At 39.2% G+C, this 20626-nt stretch overlaps 1 protein-coding gene across 1 annotated transcript in view; it reads left to right on the top strand.

Moving 5' to 3' along the window:
- Window positions 1-19308, top strand: part of EPM2A (EPM2A glucan phosphatase, laforin) — a 41511-nt gene extending 22203 nt beyond the window's left edge. Inside the window, exons 3-4 of the mRNA XM_050894554.1 lie at window positions 17210-17451; window positions 18881-19308. Of these exons, the coding sequence (XP_050750511.1) occupies window positions 17210-17451; window positions 18881-19161 (523 nt within the window). The 3' untranslated portion in view covers window positions 19162-19308. The remainder of the gene's footprint in view (window positions 1-17209; window positions 17452-18880) is intronic.
- Window positions 19309-20626: the final 1318 nt, after the last annotated feature.

The following is a 20626-nucleotide window of genomic DNA, read 5'->3' as shown; positions in this document are numbered from 1 at the left end:
ATAGCTTCCTGATAGTATTGCTAAAACCCCTAAACAGTAATGCCCCCTGGGCAAAAGAGAGCTTTTGCGGCAACAAAGCCCTTAATGTACTTCCATCTCAGAAGTTAATATCATTTCGCCTGTCGCGGGGCTGTGCGGGGCTGTATGGGGCCTGCGCAGTGCCACTGCTGGGCTGCCAGCGTGCGCGTGGCAGCAGGAGGAGGAAAGGGACGACAGCAAGAGTCCTGCCGCTTGTAACATCACATCGGCACAGAGCTCTGCAGGGCGGCAGTTACCAGATGTGTCATTCCCCTGGAAACCAAGTAATTTATATGTACACATTATACATATGAAGTGCATTAGGCATGGCTCAATGTGCTTCTAGTCAGCTTGGTGAATATGGCAAATTTTAAAAATTTTTGAAAATCATTTTCAAAACCTGGTAGGACGTACATAGCTGAGTTGGGCCGAGTGTTGTGAGACGGCAGAAGGAGACAAATCTGCAAAGACTGGCTGCTGCTTCGTGGAAGCAGTTGGCTTTCATTCACATACCAGGAGCTTGTGGCTTGCACGATGCTTTAAAAGAAAACCTGAAATGAAGGTTCAGCTCAAAAGAGCTAGTAATTTAACCAAGTAATTTCTAAACAGGGAGCGGGCAACAGGACACAACAAGCTAAAGGGGAGCTTAGCATGCTGTCTGGATAGTCTTGTGAGTTTTATCTGGACTTTTTTCTGAATTTTTCTTTACCATTCTGCCATTCATATGTGGCATTTGGAATGGGCATTTGATTGAGAATTATTTAGAGGAGTGATTGTTCAGGAATGAGTATTTCCTTAATAAAATGGCAGCAAGCAGAGACTGGCTGTTGATGGCAAGATGAACACCTTTTATCAGCTGGCTGGTAATGGGCAATATTTGCTTAAAACCACTGTTTCTCTTTAAAATGGATCTTTTCATAGGTGTGTTGCTGCACAAAATGATTTCCTTACTTCTTAAGAAAAACTTATAGTTCTGTGTCATTCTGGGAGCAAAAACCAGAAGGAAGACTGGGAACCCTCCATGAAAAAACCTTGAGAAAACATCATACTTATTTGTTCTGTTTTTCTCTGTTGGGTATAATGGACAAATGTTGATAGTCTAGTAAATACGAATTTTATGTGGGGTATCACTGTTAGGGAGCAAAAACTATTGTTGCTTCTGATTTCTCTTTCTGTTTTACTGTGCCTTCCTGTCCCTTGTCTGGATTTCTTCTGGAGGTCTTCCGCCCTTTTTCCTGCCTCTTTACTCTTTAACATTCAGGCTGTCAGCGAGGGAGTAAAGTTCTGTCTCTATTGGAAAGCAATTTGCCGGTGTTGCCGGCTGTGAACAAAATTGACTGAGATTGTGAAATCCTGAGCAATTTAGCTCACAGCTGGGATGACGGGGAAGGGGCAGCATCGCTCTTTCACCGAAGATGATGTTCCAGTTGTCTTGCAGCTATTTATTTCCTCTTAGTTTTTACATGCATTTATTAGGTGCCCTGTAATCACTGGCATTTCTTAATACAGTTTATTTAAAGATAGCAGAAGCTCTTTTTCAAAAGCAGAGACTGTGTACTCAACCTTGTTGCTATTTAGTTTACCAGGAGGGAGTGAATTCAGATATTTGGTTGTTATCAGAAGAACTTCACTAAGAGAACTCCATAATTTACAACTGGTGAAACTGTTGAACCAGGGACTTGTGTTTGCAGTGTAGACCCACTCTGCCTACCCTTCCCGTGGTTTTTCGCAGGCACAACTCCCAGGGCAGGTTAGCCCAGCCAGCCTGCAGCTGACTCTTAACAGAAAAAAAGCCTCAAAACGAGAGCGTTTTCAGTCCCCAAATGTGAAAGGTGACACCATCAGATAGTTTATTACTACCAGCTGGTTTGGTGTTTGCTTGCTCAGTGTATACTGTATTTCTGAAACAGGTAACCTGTAAGTCAGAAAAATCTGAAATAAACAACTGCATAGTTGTTTCAACTCAAATGAAATGGGAAAAGTGTAAAAGATACTTCATTTAAAAGAGTAGCAAGCTGAAGCTATTAAGTTATGAATTCTACCTCTATCTTCAATAATTTTTATAAATGCTGAGATATAAATGCATGTTTTCATGCTTAAATGCTCTAGATATTTACAAGATAATTTTAAAAAAGCTCCTCCATATAAAAATATGGAGAATCCTATTTAAAGGATAAAAAATGATTTATTAGAAAGGCAACTTGAATGTAGCTCTAGTTTCTTTGAAGTTTGTCTCAGAAACATAAGTATTTTATTTCCCAAGAGTAAACAGAGATTATCAAATTGCTGCTGTATTTTCCCATATATAATTTTCTCTCTGCAAGAAAAAACAAAAAACAAAGAAATGAACTGTGTTTGTCTTCCCAGGGAATATATTAAGAGGCTGAACTGAAAATCTCTGGTTCCCTCCTGTAATGCTTGTACTTTGGGAAGTTTAATTTCAGGGACTCAGGTACATAAACCCTGCTATTGTTCAGAAGTTTAATGTATGTCCTCTTGTGAACTATGATGAAAATTGAGTCAAATGTCATAGACGTTGCCAAGTTATAAGAAATATGGATTTCCTCTTTATTGGTTCAATAGACACCATGGTTTGTAAGTTTAAATGAAATGTCTTTTTTCTTTGATGTGAAAAACCTAAGAATAAAAAAGATGATTTTAAGCATACAAGAAGAAGAAGGGGAAATATGCATTTCAGTTTTAATACAGAGACAAGAAAATGTAGAATATAAATAAAATCAATAATGAAGTAGAAGCTTTCTCTCTCTTTTGCTTGCTTGCTTGCTTTCGCTTTCTTTCGCTCTTCCTTCCTTCCTTCCTTCCTTCCTTCCTTCCTTCCTTCCTTCCTTCCTTCCTTCCTGTCTGTCTGTCTACCTATCTACCTACCTACCTGCCTACCTACCTACCTATAATTTAAAGTAATTGAATGAAGAGCAGCAGGAATAGGATGGTAGCATTGATGCAGAAAGTCCATTCATCAGCTGTGAGCCAGCAGCAACACTCTCCATGGATCTGTCTTTCAGTCCAGGGGCTGGATGCTAGGCGCTAGTATATATGTGTGGATGTTGGTGGGCTTCTAGAGCCTTTTTTATTTTTTAATTATTTTTTTAGTTTATCTAGCTTCTCCAGGACTGCCTTTTCAGAACTCTTCAGAACAGTTATATCCAGTGCCTTCACTTTCCCAAGGTGAAGATCTGATAAGGAGGATATGCAGCTTCCCTAATAAAATAATTTCTTTAGTGTTCCTTCTTTCTGCAGTCTGGCTGCCAGCTTGAAGGGTTGGCAGTGTGCAGGCCATTCCTAAACACAACATTAATGACTGCTTTCACTGCAGAAGACAATTGCTCAGCTTCCTGTAATGCTGAGTTTCTTCGATCTGGTGAGATGAAAGGGGGAAAAAGCTTCTCAAATATATTTGCGGTCTAGGTAATAAGGCTATCCAGTATGAGTAATGTTTTACAAATTTACAAAGTCAAGCTTCAGCTGAGAATGTAAACGCATTTACATAAACTTTAGTAACAGTAGATCACTTTAATACATTTGTTCAAATGCCTGCAATTTCAATTTCCAAGCAGGTGAAATGATACTGCTAGGAAAAGAAAGAAATCTGAAAAAAAATGGCAGTTTAAAAAAATAGACAACCCGTGGTAATTCTTGTCAATCTTTGGGCTCCAATAAAACCTGCAGCATTGCTTGTTCATAAAATTTAAGTCAAATGATTTTTTTCCCTTTTGACATCCAAGACTTCTTCAAGAGATCCCACTATACTTTGCAGTTTTGTGTTAAGAACACTTACACAGGTCCTTCTGAGGCCTCTCAGTAGCTCTGTTACAGTCTCAGCCTCAACCTTTGAGGTTGGCAACTCATCCACCAGGGTTATTAATTTTATGTTTATAGTCTAGTAACCAGGTATGTTAGCTAAAATGAAGTTTTCTGACAATTTTATTATGGTAGCACCATGCAGCTGTTGTCCCTTTGATTTAACTTTGTTGTGGGAACACATTTTAGATATTTGTGTAGCTTACTGTGGTGATGCATTGGCTCAGTTTTTCTCAATATTTCTAAGAGGTTGTCCCCCAGCCTGTGGTACTCTAGAATGTGTCTGTCCCTCTTTAAAATTAATGTAACTGAACTGATGCGGGTTTAGAAATTCTGGATAAATATCTTAACTGGAATGAACGCAGATACAGAGCCCATGAAGACTGTTGTATTTGGATGGTACCACAAGGGATGAATGGGCTTCTTCCTCTGACTGTTGCAGTTCTGAGGGGATTCCAGCATTTTGTACGTGTGCATATGCTGCCATGTGGATCACAAGGCCACCTTGCAGTAAACTGTGCTTTGCAATTATGTGCTTTTCATGGCTATGTGCTTGTTTCTGAAGCATTGGAAAGCATTTCCATTGGATCTGAAATGCTACATTTTGAAAAGTGGTTTTATCTTCTATTATTTTTGCAGTCTAGATTTCTAAGCAGCTGCTAATAAGTAAATGCTGAAAGAGGACAAAAGATATTTTTACCAATGATTCCTGAAACTTCTTGAGCACTAACTTAAAGTTCATCTGTAGCTGTTTAAGTCAATTTTGTTAAGATGCTTTAACTTAAACGTGCCAGCAGTGGCATCATTCCCATTGCTAAGCATTAATGTTAGAAATTCTCATTCCTAATGCCAAGAGATTCATGGCTTAGTTTAGCAGCCTGTTGTTCTTGTGTTTCCGAGTATTTGTTCTAATTCGAAACAAACGGGAATGTTGGCAACCTAATGGAGACATATGTAGGAAGTAACCATTGGCAACCATGGTTGTATGAGACAAGATTCTATAATTGGAGCATTTAAGTATTAATCCTCACAAGCCAACGGAAGAGTCCTTTCCAGGTTGTTCAGTACAAGCCTTGGAACCTGATTCTCTTCTCAGGCTGTATTTTTGTAATAATTGGCACATCGTTTGCTTCGGGTAATGTTTATACAGATGAAAGTACAAGAGTCATTCCCTACAAAGGCAAATCCTGCTTTCTGCTGCATGCAGTGCGCTCCTTAGGCATCAGTAGAAACCTTGCGTGTATGTTTGAAAATAAAGTCTGACTAAGTCCTATAAGGCTAGATCTGGACACCCTGTCCTACAAGGCATTGGTGTGCTTATGAATGATTACTTTCTTATGTTCACAGTAGAAATACATAGTGAAATATGACATAAGATATTTCGCTTTGAATACAAGGAGGGTAAAATTTTATCTTCCACAATTCAGTTTTGGCCATGTACATAAAGTCTTGCGTGATCAAGTTATTTTAGATCATATCTAGAATAGAGATAAAATAGATTGTAAAAACTGTATAAGATATAAATTCATTGGCTTTAAGCTTTTTAATGGAGTGAGGTGAATGAGAAGGGAGAAGAGTTTATAGTGTTTTTTTCCCTTTATAGAGTCAAACGTACTGCAAGCTTAACAGGAGCAATTCCATTGAATTTATTCGAGCATGCGCACTTATCCCAGAGACAAAATTAGATAAATTTGATCTGTTATTGTGTCAGAAGAACAAAGATGGTTTAAAATCCCTTTTGCACTTTCATTTCCCAAGGGGGAACAAGTCTGGAACATGTTCTAGTCCTGGCATGGAAGAGATCAGCTGTATCAGGCTGGTTTATCTCATCTATCAGTAATTGACCTTTGAGGTAATGGTGCAATTCCTGTTAATGGGGATACACTGCCTCTTTTGTGTTGCCTTCTTCACAGGAGCTTTGTGGTCAGGAGATATCCCACAAAAAGATTCCCCAAGGTTTCTTGTTAGGAGAACTTTATATCCTCTTTGCATCACGGGAGGAATGAGAATAGCAAATTTGGTTTTGCAAACCCATTTAAAATACAAAATGATGTAACAGTCTTTTTTGTTTCTGTGTCAGGGATTCCCTGACATAAGATATGCCTTCATCACAAGCCACAGTGAAAAGCAGAGATACCTGAGCTAACTTGGAATGAATGAGGGCATTTTCTACAGGCTGTGCAGCTTTTATGACACTGGAGTTGGAGCAAAATAAATTGGCTTGCAAGAAACTCTGTGCTACCATAGCTTGACTACTTCTGGTGTCTGAGATATACAGCACAGTTAAATGAAGACTGAGAAAGAGGATATATTACTATTTGTAAAAGACATTCAGGAATTAGTACAAAGGAGGAAGAAGAATTATTGAAATTGCACCTGCTTTAAGATCAAATGGATATTAACTGCTTCTGAATGAATTTAGAGTGTAAATTAGAACAAGGTTTCTGACATCAAAGGAATGATGTCTGAATTCTGGCATGACCTTTCAAATAGGGCAGGGAGGACAAGGAACCTAAATTATTTCAAGAAGGAGCTTGATAAATTAATACAGGTAGTGATCCCAGAGATGGAAATTAAAGTTTATGATTATAATATCATAGATCATAGGCTCAAAGAGACCTCAAAAAGCATCCAGGCTATTTCCTTGCTCTTAGTTACATTTAAATCATTCTAGGTTTATCCAGCCTGATCTTAAATATGATCTCATCTCAGTGATGAGACTCTACAGCCGTGTTACTCTTCCATTCAATTACCTCACTATTCCTACCATTAAAAAGCTTTCCTAATCTCAACGTAAGTCTTCCTAGCGCAATTTAAGTTCATTTCTTCTTGTCCTCTCCACAGCAGACTTGGAGTACAAATTAGTATCCTGCCCCTTTATAGCCATCACTTATATGCTTGGAAACTCCTATCCTTTTTACCAGAATCACAGAGTGGTTGCGTTTGGAACATGTCAGTATTTTCATTTTGATATTAACCCTTGGTTCTTTCAGTCTTTTCTCTGAAAACTTGTCTTCTAGATCTCTGATTATTCTGGTGCTCTCTGCTGGGCTCTCCAGGTGTTTCTCTTCCTTCTTCCCATTCCTCCTGATGACAGTCTACCAGTACTGAATACAATAGAAGGATTATTTTGTGATTCTCAGGCATAGTGCTACTGCTTATATATCCAAGTATTATTGTCATTTTTGCGATGTGGGATGTGGTTTACTTCCCAGTTGTCTAGGTGTTTTCATCAAATACGTTCCCTGCTGTGGCAGGATATAAGATGTTGGAAATGCCCTTGATCTCTGCAGCTGTCCTTATGAGATGGTTTTGTGAGTTTCTTCTAATAAAGCTCTTTTTATGCTCCTTGTAAGGGAATGTTTGGGGTTGCTGTGGAAGGGGAAAATGGGCCATAAACAGAAAGCTTTGTGGATCCATGTAGACTAAACTTCTCTTACATGATTGACTTTAATTCTACTCACGTGAATTCTTCTTATCCTGTATCCCTGGTGCATTCAAAGCCAGGACAATCCATAAAGCAGACATAGGCTACAGGCCTCCCCAGAGTCAGAATCCACCAGAATGTTATGAATGAGGAGGAGAGCTGTGCTGTGCTTAGGCATTAGCATGGTTGCTTCTTATCTTATAACCTGAAGAGTGCACCATACCACCTGCTGTAAATGCACATTGGTGGGTGAAGAGGGGACAACCAAGCCCTTTTGTGCCATCAAGCTTATGCTACGGAAATATCTTTCTAAGACAGCAGAACCTGAGGGCACTGTACCACTGGAACTGCTTTGTAGCTGAATGTCTGGGTAACCTTATATTTCAGTTATGGGTTTGATATTATTCTTACCTTTTTTAATTTTAGTGCATTGTCAGCTTGAGGTCAGATCTTAATGGCTTATTTGCTCTGCATGTCAGGAAATGAGGTAGTTTGATGCCACATTCATGCATAAATTTGTGAACATGGAATAAGTAAGATACTATTAAGCATAACACTCAGAATTCAAGGGCTTGAGAAACTGCATATTGCTAAGCTGACAAAGTGTTGTTCTAAAGTGATAAAAGCAGGTGTTTCTTTTTAGTTGCCAAGTCTGCTCCCATGTGAGAGGCTAGATAAGTAGTCCAAATTACATCTAAGAAGAAAATTTGCCAGAGCTTAATTACTTTTCATCACAGTGCCAAATAAGAAGAAGAAAAAAATCACCTTGGAACTACATTGCACTCTATTTAATTCTCCTCATTTAAAGCCCTGAGGTAGAATTCTTAACTTCACAATAAACTGCACTCTTTCAGTGGTAAAACAGAACAAATCTATAAGCAATGACTTGTGCTCCTTCTACATTTGTGTCCTAGTTTCAGCTGGGATAGAGTTAATTCTCTTCTTAGTAGCTGGTACAGTGCTGTGTTTTGGATTTAGTGTGAGAATAATGTTGATAACACTCTGATGTTTTAGTTGTTGCTAAGTAGCGCTTATCTTAAGCCAAGGACTTTTCAGTTTCCCATGCTCTGCCAGCAAGCAGGTGTGCAAGAAGCTGGGAGGGAGCATAGCTGGGGCAGCTGACCCCAACTAGCCAAAGGGGTATTCCATACTGTAGAACATCATGTCCAGCATATAAACTGGGGGGAGTTGGCCTGGTGGGTGGATCGCAGCTCTGTCATTGGTCAGTGGGTGGTGAGCAATTGCATTGTGCATCACTTGTATTTTCTTGAGGTTTATTGCTCTCTTTTTTTTGTTATATTCCTTTTCATTACAATTATTATTATTATTATATTTTTATTATTATTAGTTAGTATTATATTTTATTTTACTTTAGTTATGAAACTGTTCTTATCTCAACCCATGCGTTTTACTTTTTTTTTCGTGATCCTCCTCCCCACCCCACTGGGAGGGAGGAGCAGGGAGCAGCTGCGTGCTGCTTAGTTGCTGGCTGGGGTTAAACCATGACAATTTGGCCTTTAAGGAAAAGCAATTTTCTGTTCAAAAATATAAGTAGTTTTTACAAGGTCTGCAGCTGTGTCGTTTCAGTAGGATATAGTTTTATCATTAATCAATGCTTTTCTCTGATGACTTCTGCTAAGATTATGGCCATTTATTTCATCTTTAATGATAAGAGTGATCTTATTAAGCCTGGCTATTAGATCTTGGTGTTCTGTGAGTTAGACCATAGTATCATCAAACCTTGCTGTCTTACTCTGGCCAGTAGTGCTTGTCTGCATGCTGGGCAATTGAGTGCATCAGACTGTGTTCAGCCAATCCTTCTTAAGTCAAGCCTCTCATCACAAAGCCTCCATCAGCTTGTCTTCTGCAAGGAGACTTTATGAGTAAGTCAGCAGGAGAAGGGATTAAGAACACAGCCATTTACCGATGTGCCTTGTGCAATGTGCAATGAAATGTCAGTGTCGTAACCCCTCAGTTCTACATTATTATTTCATTGGTAAGGAGGCATTTTGCTGAGAGACCTCTCTGTCCTTTATTTAAAGAGAATGTAATGAAACCAGAATTCTTGTACAAGACCAAACCAGGGACTCCTCTGTTTTGATATCTGCCTGGGCTGTCAGTATTTTGGAGGAAGATGCAAGAATAAAAAAAAAAAAAGAATAAAAAAAAATCTGCCATTTTTCTCATCTCTTGGTAGTTGCTTTTTAGGTGAAACTATATGGAAGTTGAGATTCTTTACCTCTTTTATGCAGATAGAGCCAGTTGATTTGCCCCTCCCATGTATTTTATCTTTAAGCAGTCATCCAATTCCCTCTTAAAAAGGCTAAATTATTAGTCTGCCCTCATATGAAAGTATTTTCACAAAAAATAGCTGGCATGTACTGTACTTTGAATGTTTTCGTTTTTCTGTATCTTTTTTGATACAATAAAATAGTTAATAGAAAGTTCAAAGTTTGAGTGCATAGAATGGGATCATTGATTTTTAGGAGGTTACTATAAATTTTCTGTTATTTTCAGTTCACTTCTTTGTACAGGCTAATATTACCACTTAGGCCTCTCTATAAAGCAACACTTTCACCAAGCATCACTGCAAGTATGTACTGTCTCCCTTTCTAATTGATTACAGTTAGCTTAAAACCCAGTGATGTGTTTGAGTGGCTGAGATTATTTGTTTCAAGATGTATTACTGAGATGCATTCATCAACTGTGAATCTCATGTGCTCCTTTGCTGCATATTCATTTAGCTTTATTTGATACCACTGGCAGTTGTAACTAATAAAATCTTAAATAATTCTGTATGGGGCAGATTTTACTCTCTCCTTGAGTAGGCTTGTCTCTTGTGAGAGATCTTAACTTGAAAACAGAATTCCATGTTGAATATAGGTCAACAGTGTCATGCTGCAAAAGGACAGTCAGGGAACTATAAAGAAGGATATAGCCTTTGAGGCACAAGAAGTAACTAATCTTCAGTTCTTCTCAGAAATGGTAAGACCTCTTTCCAGTACTGGGCATAACATCTTAAGAAGGATGTTGACCAGCTGGAGAGTCCAAAGGCAAACAAGAATCATCAGATGCTTTGAATATATGACAAGCAAGTGTGTGTGTGTGTGTGTGTGTGTGTGAAGAATACAAGGCTGGCTGAGTGTGTGTTAGTAATTTTCAGATAGGTGAAAGGATTTTGCAGAGTGGAAGGGAATAATTTGTTCTTTGTGTCCATTATGGAGACAAGAAGATGTCACTGTGACCTGTGACTGCACTGTTCATATTGGACATTAGGAAAATATTTCTGAAGGCAAGGATAGTCATCAGCGTGCTTTCTACATATCAAGCAACATTTGAAAGTGTTCAGATCTTCCACTGGAGAGCAGAATTTGGTCATTTGAAAATCTTCCTCTGTAAATGCATTTCAGGACATCTAAGTAATGTTTCTAGATTGCTCTGACAAAGGTACAGGAACCTCATCTGATTTCTAGCAAGTGCTCTTAGTATTTTCACTGTCACAGGTTCAGGAGAAAAGAACAAGGAAGGCCCAGAAGAGACTTGTCTAATTTGGTACTTCAGGGAAGGCATGCACGTACCTAAGAATAAGCTGCTATATGTTGTTAAAAGGATGCCAATGGCAAAAGAAGGAGCACATACAGGATGATAGTTCTGGGTCATCATAATCCAGCGGTATCACCATTTAAAGTGATGTGCCTTGTCACAAGGCAGGGGGTAGAGAAAAGACGAAAGAGCATCTCAGCTACAGCTGGTAGGATTTCCTATATTCTCATTTTGAATATGCCCAAAGGAATACTTTTGGAAATCTCTTTTGTGTCAAATGAGAGAGAGGGAAAGAGAGGTAGGAATTTTTTGCTGCCATCCCTCTGTCTCCCTTTATTTCTCATCAGACATTTGGTCTTTGAACTAGTTTAAATTTGGTTAAAAGTAGAAAGTTTCAATGCAAGCTTTTGGTTCAGACAGATAATTTTCCATTAAAAATCCACCTTATAAAAAAATCCGGAACCAGTTCCTACTCCAGTGCCATCAGGGGAGGAAATAGGAATGCACTGTAATTGGAAGCAGTCTCCAGTAGTTACAGTGCTGCAAAAACATCTCTTAACTGAGTTGTACTTCACGCCCACATTCCCCTTGGGCTGCTTGCTTGTAGTGGTGTCAGGGTAATAGCACTACATCAGTACAAAAACCACTCAGTATGCATACGAGCATCACAAAGTGCTGGGGGTAAATTGACTGAATTATATATGTTGCTCTTCTGGGAATGCAGAGTAAGTTTTACTGCAAGTTACATGTAGCTGTAGTTGCATGCTACACCTTTAGGAAACAGAATAATAGAAGCATAGAATCATAGAATAGTTTGGGTTGGAAGAGACCTTTGATCCAGTCATCTAGTCCACCCTACTGCAATGAGCAGGGACATCTTCAACTAGATCAGGTTGCTCAGAGACCCGTCCAACCTGACCTTGAAGGTTTCCAGGGATGGGGCATCTACCACCCCTCTGGGCAACCTGTTCCAGTGTTTCACCACCCTCATTGTAAAGGGGGACACAGCTGATTTAGTCATTATTTTGTTTGTTGTTTCAGCTGAATTGCTTTGTCTTGTTATATGTATACATTAGCGCTCATCTTGCTGTCATCAGATGCTTAGTGGGATCTAAGGAAGAGTGGTGCAGACAACTGAAGTGAATTGCAAGCTTTAACATCAGGCTACATCTTGACCTGGCGCTGAAGGATGAATCAATCCATCACTTTTCATTTAAAATAATATGCTGGACCTTGGTCAAAAATATTACCAATATAAACAAGTGGCATGGTTGATGGATCACTCTGTTGCCAACAACCAATGAAAAATACCTTAGTATTTTTCCTTAGTTTGGCAAAGTTGTCTTTCTTGATTAAAACTGGCAACTATAGGGATAAAAGGACATCTGAAATATTGTACCTGATAGACGTTCTGATGAAATGAGTTCCCCAAATGCTTGAATCCTACCCTTTTCTGTAAGAACTGTGACTCCTTAGAAGGGTTGACTGATTTTAGGAGACATTGTGAGATGCCTGCTCCTAGTACACTGATAGTTGAACAGATCTGGAAACAGTACCTGAGTCATCCCAGCTTACAGCTCAGCATTTTAAGGAAATTTGAATTTGGTGCCCGTTTGCCTTAAACCATTATAACAAAAGTAACACAGGAGCTGCTTAAGAAGCAGCGTAGACATCTGTGTCATGGTGGAGGAGCTGACCGCCCAATGCAGTAACCTGGTATCTTCCCCTAGGTCAGGTCATCCTCCCTGTGAATCGGATCCCTACAGCTACAGTTGCTGGGTTGGTTTTGTACTATCTGTGGAGGTCTAAGACTGAAAGGTGCAGCGCATCACGCTTTGGGAACATTTCCTCTAGCCTGAAAATACAATCTGCACCAATAAAAAAAAAGTATCAGAATGCTGATCTTTCATTGCCTCAGATTCATTTTCTCCTTAAGGATGGAAAGACTATTTGCATATGCATTGATTAAACGGAATGCACTTGTTGTTTCAAATGCATTCATAGTGAATTGTTATAATTTAATCTAGGCTGTGCAGGGTCCTGGGGGGAAGCAACCAAGTGCAATATATATCTGCATCATTAAATATAATTTAAGTGTGATAACAGCTGGAAAATAACCATACAAGTGATTTCAGGGTATTCCATATTTATTCCCTGGTAATGATAAATCGTTGTTGGTTTTCTCAGTTTACAAGTCAAAAGGCAGGTTTTTAACACGTCAGCCTTCAGTCTGGGCTCTGTAAGCTAAGTAAACTGAGCAGACACCTGCCTAACATTTAGTCCTTGTTACCACAAATTCAGGCTTCTAACATCCATTCATTCATTTAATCCCCAAAAGTCCCCTTAAGGTACGTAAATATTGTCTCCATATTACTGATGGAGAACTGAAGCGTAGGGCAGGCTGAAAGTAACTTTACAGAAAGTAGCTTTAAAGAAAGGGCTTTCAGACAATCTACAAGTCTTAATCTCAGAAGTTAGCTGAATATTTTTGATGTTACTCTAGGTGATTTCTTCATTGATAAACTGTCTCTGACTTAATTGACCATGTCTTCTGGGACCAAGCATGGTTTACTATCCTTAGTAACACAGGGAGTTAACAGGTACAATGACAAAGTGCCATTTTTATATTAAAACAGAATTCTAAGTAGAATTTTGTTAAAACACCATCCTGTTGTGATATTTGGGGAATATGACAGGGGTTAACAGCTGAACAGATTATAGGTTTATCGATCACATATAATCCCTAAACGGTTTTTGAACTGTACGTAGGGATCACTTAATCTGCTGCTGGAAAACAACCACATGTGAGCTGGAAGGCAGCAGCTGTCGGAGAACTCAGAGCACTGTTACATGACAGTTGAGAGGGGAAAGTAAAAGAGGTCTCTTTCCCGTGCCAAATACTCTTGTGGCTAAAATCTAGCTACCTACTGAAGTACAGTGGCAACTTAAAGAAGAAAAGCCACATTGGAAAAGGAAAACTAAAAGTCATATTATCAAGGAAAGAGATGTAAAAATGAAATTACTACATTCTTGCTTTGTTTAATATGTAAGTTTCTCTGGTCCTCAGCATAATTAAGCCGTCCGTAGGGCTGTCAAAAATCAATATATAAAATATAGCTGCTTAAACTCTCCATCAGTTTCTGTACTCGCATGTGCACTGACCCTTTCATTCTTCCCTTCTGATGTCAGGCAAAGTCAAGGTATGAACCAGGTAAAGCCAAGTGGAAATACAGGTACTAGGCAGTAGGATTATCCCAGAACTTTTTGTCGTGGTTTAACCCCAGCCAGCAACTAAGCACCATGCAGCCGCTTCCCCCTGCCCGCTCCCAGTGGGTTAGTTCAGGTCAGCTGCCCCGGCTATGCTCCCTCCCAGCTTCTTGCACACCTGCTTGCTGGCAGTAGGATTATCCCAGAACATAAACTGGCTGATAGGACAGCTCTGCAGCACTGTTTTCTGCATGGACTCTTTTCCTGGTAAAAGAGTGGTTAAGCCTTGTCCAGCAAGACCAAGACTTTACAGTTATTTGGAGGTGGGTAAATAAGGGGCTTGAAGACCAAGGTCAGGGCTGCATCTTGATCCTCTCAACGGCTGAACTCTAGGACCTGAGCAGAAAAATAATTCACAAGAATCGGCTGTCCTAAATACGTTGTTTTGGTCATTCTCTGAATGCCACCACTAGTTTGGTTAATTACAGGGAAAAACAGTGATAAAAACTTGGTAAACCTATCAGATTGTTTGGTAAATGCAATTATTATTGTGCAATACAGGAGGTCTTGTCATGGACAAGAGTCTTTAGGCTACAAGAACAAAATAAACAAATGGTGTATAACCCTGTGGTCTTGCAGATAGCACAGCTGTGATGTTCGCCCACTAAATAATCATTGGGGAAAAAATTATAAAGCATTGATTTTTCTGTAAGCAAGAGTACTACCCAGAATTTTATTTACCTCAGGAACGCTTTAGTCACTCCTGATTCAATCAAATGCTAGAAAACACACTTTTGCTCTCCTGTCAAGGTAACTTACTGTATTAGATGTTTCCCAAAATATCAAGAGAATTACATATGTATGAGTCTCCAGGAAAGTCTTTGAAGGAAGGATACTAATGTTCTTGTTCTTGAAAGAATATCCTCATATTGTCACAAGGTATTAGTGATATTGCCATTTTTCTTTCCCAGCTATGGAGTTTTGTGAGCATTGCTCATCTCCGGCCATTCATCAGCGTCTGTTAGGGCACTTTAACTTACATTTGCCACCTTGAAATGCTCTAATCATTGTGGCAGATTCCTGTGGCAGAAGCCTGATAGCGGTCACTCTTTCAGGTTAGGATGGGATTTGCTGTGGGGCTGGCATGTGGGAAGTGGGGCAGTGAAGCAATTGTTGCAGTGGACCTTTGCTAAGCCCTCTGGTCGGTGGGAGTGCTCAAGCTGGTTATGCTGGATTTTGGGCAATTCTGAGAAGCTCCCTTCCTGTACCAGTATGTGGGATTGTGCCTTGAACATAATGGTAATACACAATTGTTGTGCTTTATTGCATTTCCTTCAGGTTGCTGTGGAGTCCACTGTTGACTGAGTATTGATATTTCTTAATATATGAACTGAATTTAATTTGTAGCTTAAGAAATCCATAGCCTGTGTATTAGAACTTCTTTCTTTCCATGTCTTCTCTCCTTTATAAAGGTAGTGTTCAGGAGTGTGAGAAAAGCGACAAAGGAAACGACTTCAAGGTGTAAAACTTAATTTCTGAAATTTTGGGTTAAACCTTGCTTGCTGCTTAGGAACAAATGCATTTTCTATTAGCAGTGGGCAATACTCTCACCGCAGTGTAGACCAGAACATGGATGTGAAACAACAACTAAGTCAAATCTCTTCAAGCGATCTCACTGTTGAAGACACGGTTGAAATGGTTATTTGCTATGTAATATATTTGTCTAAATTGGACTCAGTTACCATATACTGAGATCAAGTGTGTTGTCTTACTGAGACAGGGGCTGTTAAGGCCAAAGACTGTGCTTGTGTGGCTGGTATGTAACTTGCTGTGGATGCAGCTGAAATACAGGAAACAATAATAATAAGTGCTTCCTGGATCTGAATTTTTCTTTTTGACAGTCTTTCGGTATTAACATAGCAGGATTTAATCATTGTCAATTACAGGTCATAATTAAATGTTAGTAAGCACTTACTACTGTGATAGTGGAATGGAAATAGCTACTTGATGATTTAAGGGCTGTTTATAGGAGTAACTGCTCCTGAATAAACATAAAACTGTCCTTATTTGTCTCTGAGATTAAAATTGGAAAAGACCATAAGAAATGTATGGCAGACATTTTATTTTTGAGGATCTTGCTTTTGTTGTAGATTGGCTTCGGGTTTTTTGCAGTTAATAATGTTTTCAAAGTTGTATGTTCAACTGCAGGGATATTTTGCGTAGTTTGTGGATTGCATGTTAAAAATAGAAGTTTATGCAAACAAAAAAAAATTGAAGTAGATCACTAATAATTTGTACATGTAAATAATCCATTGTAGATACCATCAGTTTAATTGCATGTGCAGATTAAAAATCCTCATTTGAAAACAAGCCTCTTAATATTCAGTTTATATTTATGTCAAAATCTTTTGAGACATACAGTAATTTTATGATAATTAACAATGGAAAAACCATAGAAGTCTTGAAGTTTGATTTAGATAAGTACCAGAAATATGGATGTTTATCCATCCTACACATATCTCTTGAGTTTTCTTGCAAAATTTCTGGTTCTTCAGGCCTTGAGGGAAGCTAGACACGTATTGTAATTCATTGTATCAAAATGTATTCAATGTAATCTATTGGTTCCCAATAGACTCCACAAGAGCAGAGAAAAATGAGAAGACAATTACTCATTCATTTTTGAGTTTCCTCACAGCAAAGTAGTTTAAGTTGGGTTTTTTCTGGCTACTTTCCTCATTATAGTGGTAGCTACAAAGCTGGAAGAGTTCTATGTGTTTGACTTATTACTAAAGTAATTCAGATCTGGATTATGTGAATCTTTTAGGTCTCTTTTTTTTTGTGCAAATTGCATGAATCTTTAGACTTTTCTTATTCTAATCTGTGATGTTAGTAAACTTCTACTGCAAGCTTAATGATGGATGCCTTGGAGACCTGTGCTACTAATTATGCTCTGAATTTTTTCTCGGACTGTCTGGCTCTTTGTGGTGGGTTAGGAACTTGATCCCCAGCATCAAACCTTACCAACCCAACTGTAATGAAATAAGAAGCTGCTTGCTGCATGACATGAAAAGGCTGCGCTTAGCAATGTTCATGTGATGATGCTAAGCAGGTTTGGAGCTGGAACGCCGCTGAACTTGGCAGTTTCCTTGTTAAGATATTTTAATCAATCCCACTGCAATGTTTTCTCAATGCTAGAATTCTGCCAAACATCTGGCTGGGAAGTTGCCCTCGGCAGCTGGAGCATGTGACCGTCAAGCTGAAGCATGAGCTGGGTGTTACGGCTGTGATGAACTTCCAGACCGAATGGGACATTGTTCAGAATTCCTGGGGCTGCAACCGCTACCCGGAACCCATGAGCCCCGACATCCTCATGAAACTGTATAAAGAGGAAGGTCTTGCCTATGTCTGGATGCCAACCCCAGACATGAGCACTGAAGGTAATGCTCAGGCCACTGTTGCAGTAAATTAATAGTAACAAACCCTTTGAGTTACTAATCTGTCACTTTCATGACTGTTTTTTTTTTCTGTGTAGATTTTGCCTAAAAATATAGCTAACACACAAGATGTAATTTCTCCGTATGTTGTCTCTAACAAATTATTCGTATTTTCTTGTAGGCGGAGAGGCCATGTAAAGTGCTTTGTGTCTGGCAGTATATGTGTATTTGAGTTTAAAGCCATCTGACATTGATAACTGCTTGACTGTTTTTGCTTTCAGCTTGAATTCAGCCCATATAATGAAAATATGCTGTGTAGGTGGAAGACTGCAAGCTTGCACAGCAGGACAGCTTGCCATCCTTGCTGGTTAAAAATGGAGAGACAGTGCTGTATGTCTGTCTCTGCTATTCCCTTCCCCCGACAAATAGTTTTTCTTTAACTATGGTATCCCAGTCTGATGAATCTTCATAGCGTCATTTATATAATTATTTGTAATTAATTTAGAATACCCATAGCACCTGATGTTGTAGCATAAATTATTATTATTTTTAATTCCTCCATTGGAATGCTCAGTTCAAAATCTTGTTTCCAACCAGTAGGTTAGAAAGTGTGTGTGTGTTTTCAAGTGAGTAGCCTACCAGCAGAAGGGAGTGCTTTCAATAGAGTGAAATACTGCTGCCACAAATAGAGAACTGTCATATCAGTAATAGAACATCAGGGAAGACAGGAGACCTTAAAACAGGGATTTGAAAGGGCTTAATGTCAGTGCTCATCTGTGCCATGAGGAAAAGTTAGGCGCTGATGTTTGCAGCTTCAGTTCCTGGGGTAACAGGGAAAAAGGCTTCAGGAAATACAGTATATTCATCCCTTTGGGAGTGAGAAAGGCTGTTCTGTGTTGTTTAACCATATGCTTAGTACACAATTAGATCGTAACTTAAGTTGTAAGGATTAAGTTGTACGGGAAAATACTCTTCTGCTCTCCCTCCTTCCCTTATTATTGACATAATGGCCGTCATTACAATGTTGTGGAAAGCAGCAGTACGTAGGTATCTTCACAAACCTCTGGTACTAAAAAACATTTCATTTTTGGCTTGCTAACTTGAATGCTATGTAAGATGTGCTGTTTGATATAATTTGCTGCCTTGTCTCAGTCCCTGTGAAAATGAATATGCCACACACATCCAGCGTTAATCAGAATGTATATTTAGAGAAGACTTGGGGCATTTTACAGGTTTTGTGTGATCCGAGTCTATGTTGCAAGAAAAAACAAAGTTAGGGTAGAAGGTCATTTGAAAAAAAAGAAAAGAAAAAACTCAAAATATGTCAGGTTTGCCATTATGATTCTCAGTTTGGCAGGCTGTACAGACATTATCTCAACCATGAACCTAGCTTTCTCAAATGCAAATGAACGTGCCTTGTTTTTAACCTTAGGAAGAATACAGATGTTGCCACAAGCTGTCTACCTCTTGCACGGGCTACTGGAGAATGGACACACTGTCTACGTTCATTGCAACGCTGGCGTTGGCAGGTCTACAGCTGCTGTCAGTGGCTGGCTGAAGTACGTGATGGGATGGAGCCTGCGGAAAGTGCAGTACTTTTTGGCTTCCCGGAGACCAGCTGTCTACATAGATGAGGAAGCTCTGAATTGTGCCGAAGATGATTTCTACCAGAAATTTGGACATCTTCATTCCTCATGCAAAATACAAGAGTAGAAAAGCAGAAGAGGAAAAGGAAGGTGAAGAGGAATCCTTACATTTGAACCCCAAGGACTTAGAAATCATGAGCCAGATGCCTGCCTCTCCTCTTCAGATTATAATCTTGTCATAAAAGTTGTGGGAATTTTGTTTAAAAAGTGCCTTGGAGGGTTTTTTATTTGCTTTCTTTAAGCTGATATGATTCATGTTTTCAAGCCTTTCGCTGCAAGTATGAGACCTAGAAACTCTGCAAAGGGAAACTAAGATTTTCTTTTAACTACTTGCCTACAGGAACTGAGGTTTTAGGGTAGACACTAAATAAGACGTGAGGTGAAATAGTTAGAGTTGGCAATATTTCAGTGACAAGAAAGAGAAGGCATTCTCAGAAAAACGGATACAAAGGTTGACTGGATTAAGGCTCAGGTTAGGATGGAGCTGATCATCGTCAAAGCTGCTCAGTTATTTTAGGTGGAGTGTACATTATATGAAGTGTTTTCTAGTAATTTTGTAGACAAGTATTAATGAGAAAGACCAGAAGGAAACTGATTTTTCAGCTCAGTTTCTTAAACAAAAAGCTAATGTCTAATGCAGTGAACTAAAATTTGCTCTCTTTGCCTGTCTAGTTAATATTAAATATTATGAGTTAGAACTATATTCTTTTATGACATTGGGGTTATGCTGGGGTGTGGCATGAAAAGAGCAAACAGCTCCACTTACTGCAGTCTTACTCTGTTGCGGGGAAGGACTACTATTTATTACATTATCCTAGGCTGTGAGATCTCTAAGTCAAACATACATTTTGCTTTTCTGGTCCATGCGGTGCTGTACAGTGGGCTCCCTAGGTGCCAAGTCAATCTAAGCAGTAACCACTGGGCTAAAACAAGACCTATAGGAACTACGTGATAAGCCCCTGTGCGTGACTGACAGCACAGCCTCTGTGTTGTTGACCTAGATTAATTTCTTCACTATAGCAAAAGTCCCTCCTTGTGCAAGCAGTGTGTGGATGTTCACAGATGCTAGATTGAGCCGATGGAGGCTGGTGCTGGGCTATCTCTGGGGTGAATGAAGTGAATACATTCCTCTATAGGGGCAAAGAGCAACTCTGGGGAGGGTTTCTCAGGAGCTTAGCCTCAGTAGCCTAATGTTGGCTTTGTGGATGATCCCTAATGTTTTCCAGTGCTGCTTAGTCCCTTAGCTAAACTAAGCAGTGGCACCAACAGCTTCCAGCCTTGCTCAGGTAAAACCAGTTTGCTGTAGGTTAAGTCCAAGAGGGAAGGGAGAGAAAGCATTTCCTAAGGAACAGAGGATTAAGGATGCATAAACATTAAGAAACCTAATTTCTATAGGTTTATTCTTCAGTGAAATCTCATTTTTTCCAGCCAACTTGTCCTCTAAAGACCCAGTCAGTGCCAGAGTAGTTTAGCTGATATATTTTGATTATCTGAATACTTAATGGAGAAACTATTAGATATGAACTGTTTAT

This window comes from Gymnogyps californianus, chromosome 3 (assembly GCF_018139145.2).
Source record: "Gymnogyps californianus isolate 813 chromosome 3, ASM1813914v2, whole genome shotgun sequence".
Taxonomy (NCBI): Eukaryota; Metazoa; Chordata; class Aves; order Accipitriformes; family Cathartidae; genus Gymnogyps; species Gymnogyps californianus.
The sequence above is the reverse complement of the archived record's forward strand: the minus strand, read 5'-3'. Positions and strand labels throughout refer to the sequence as shown.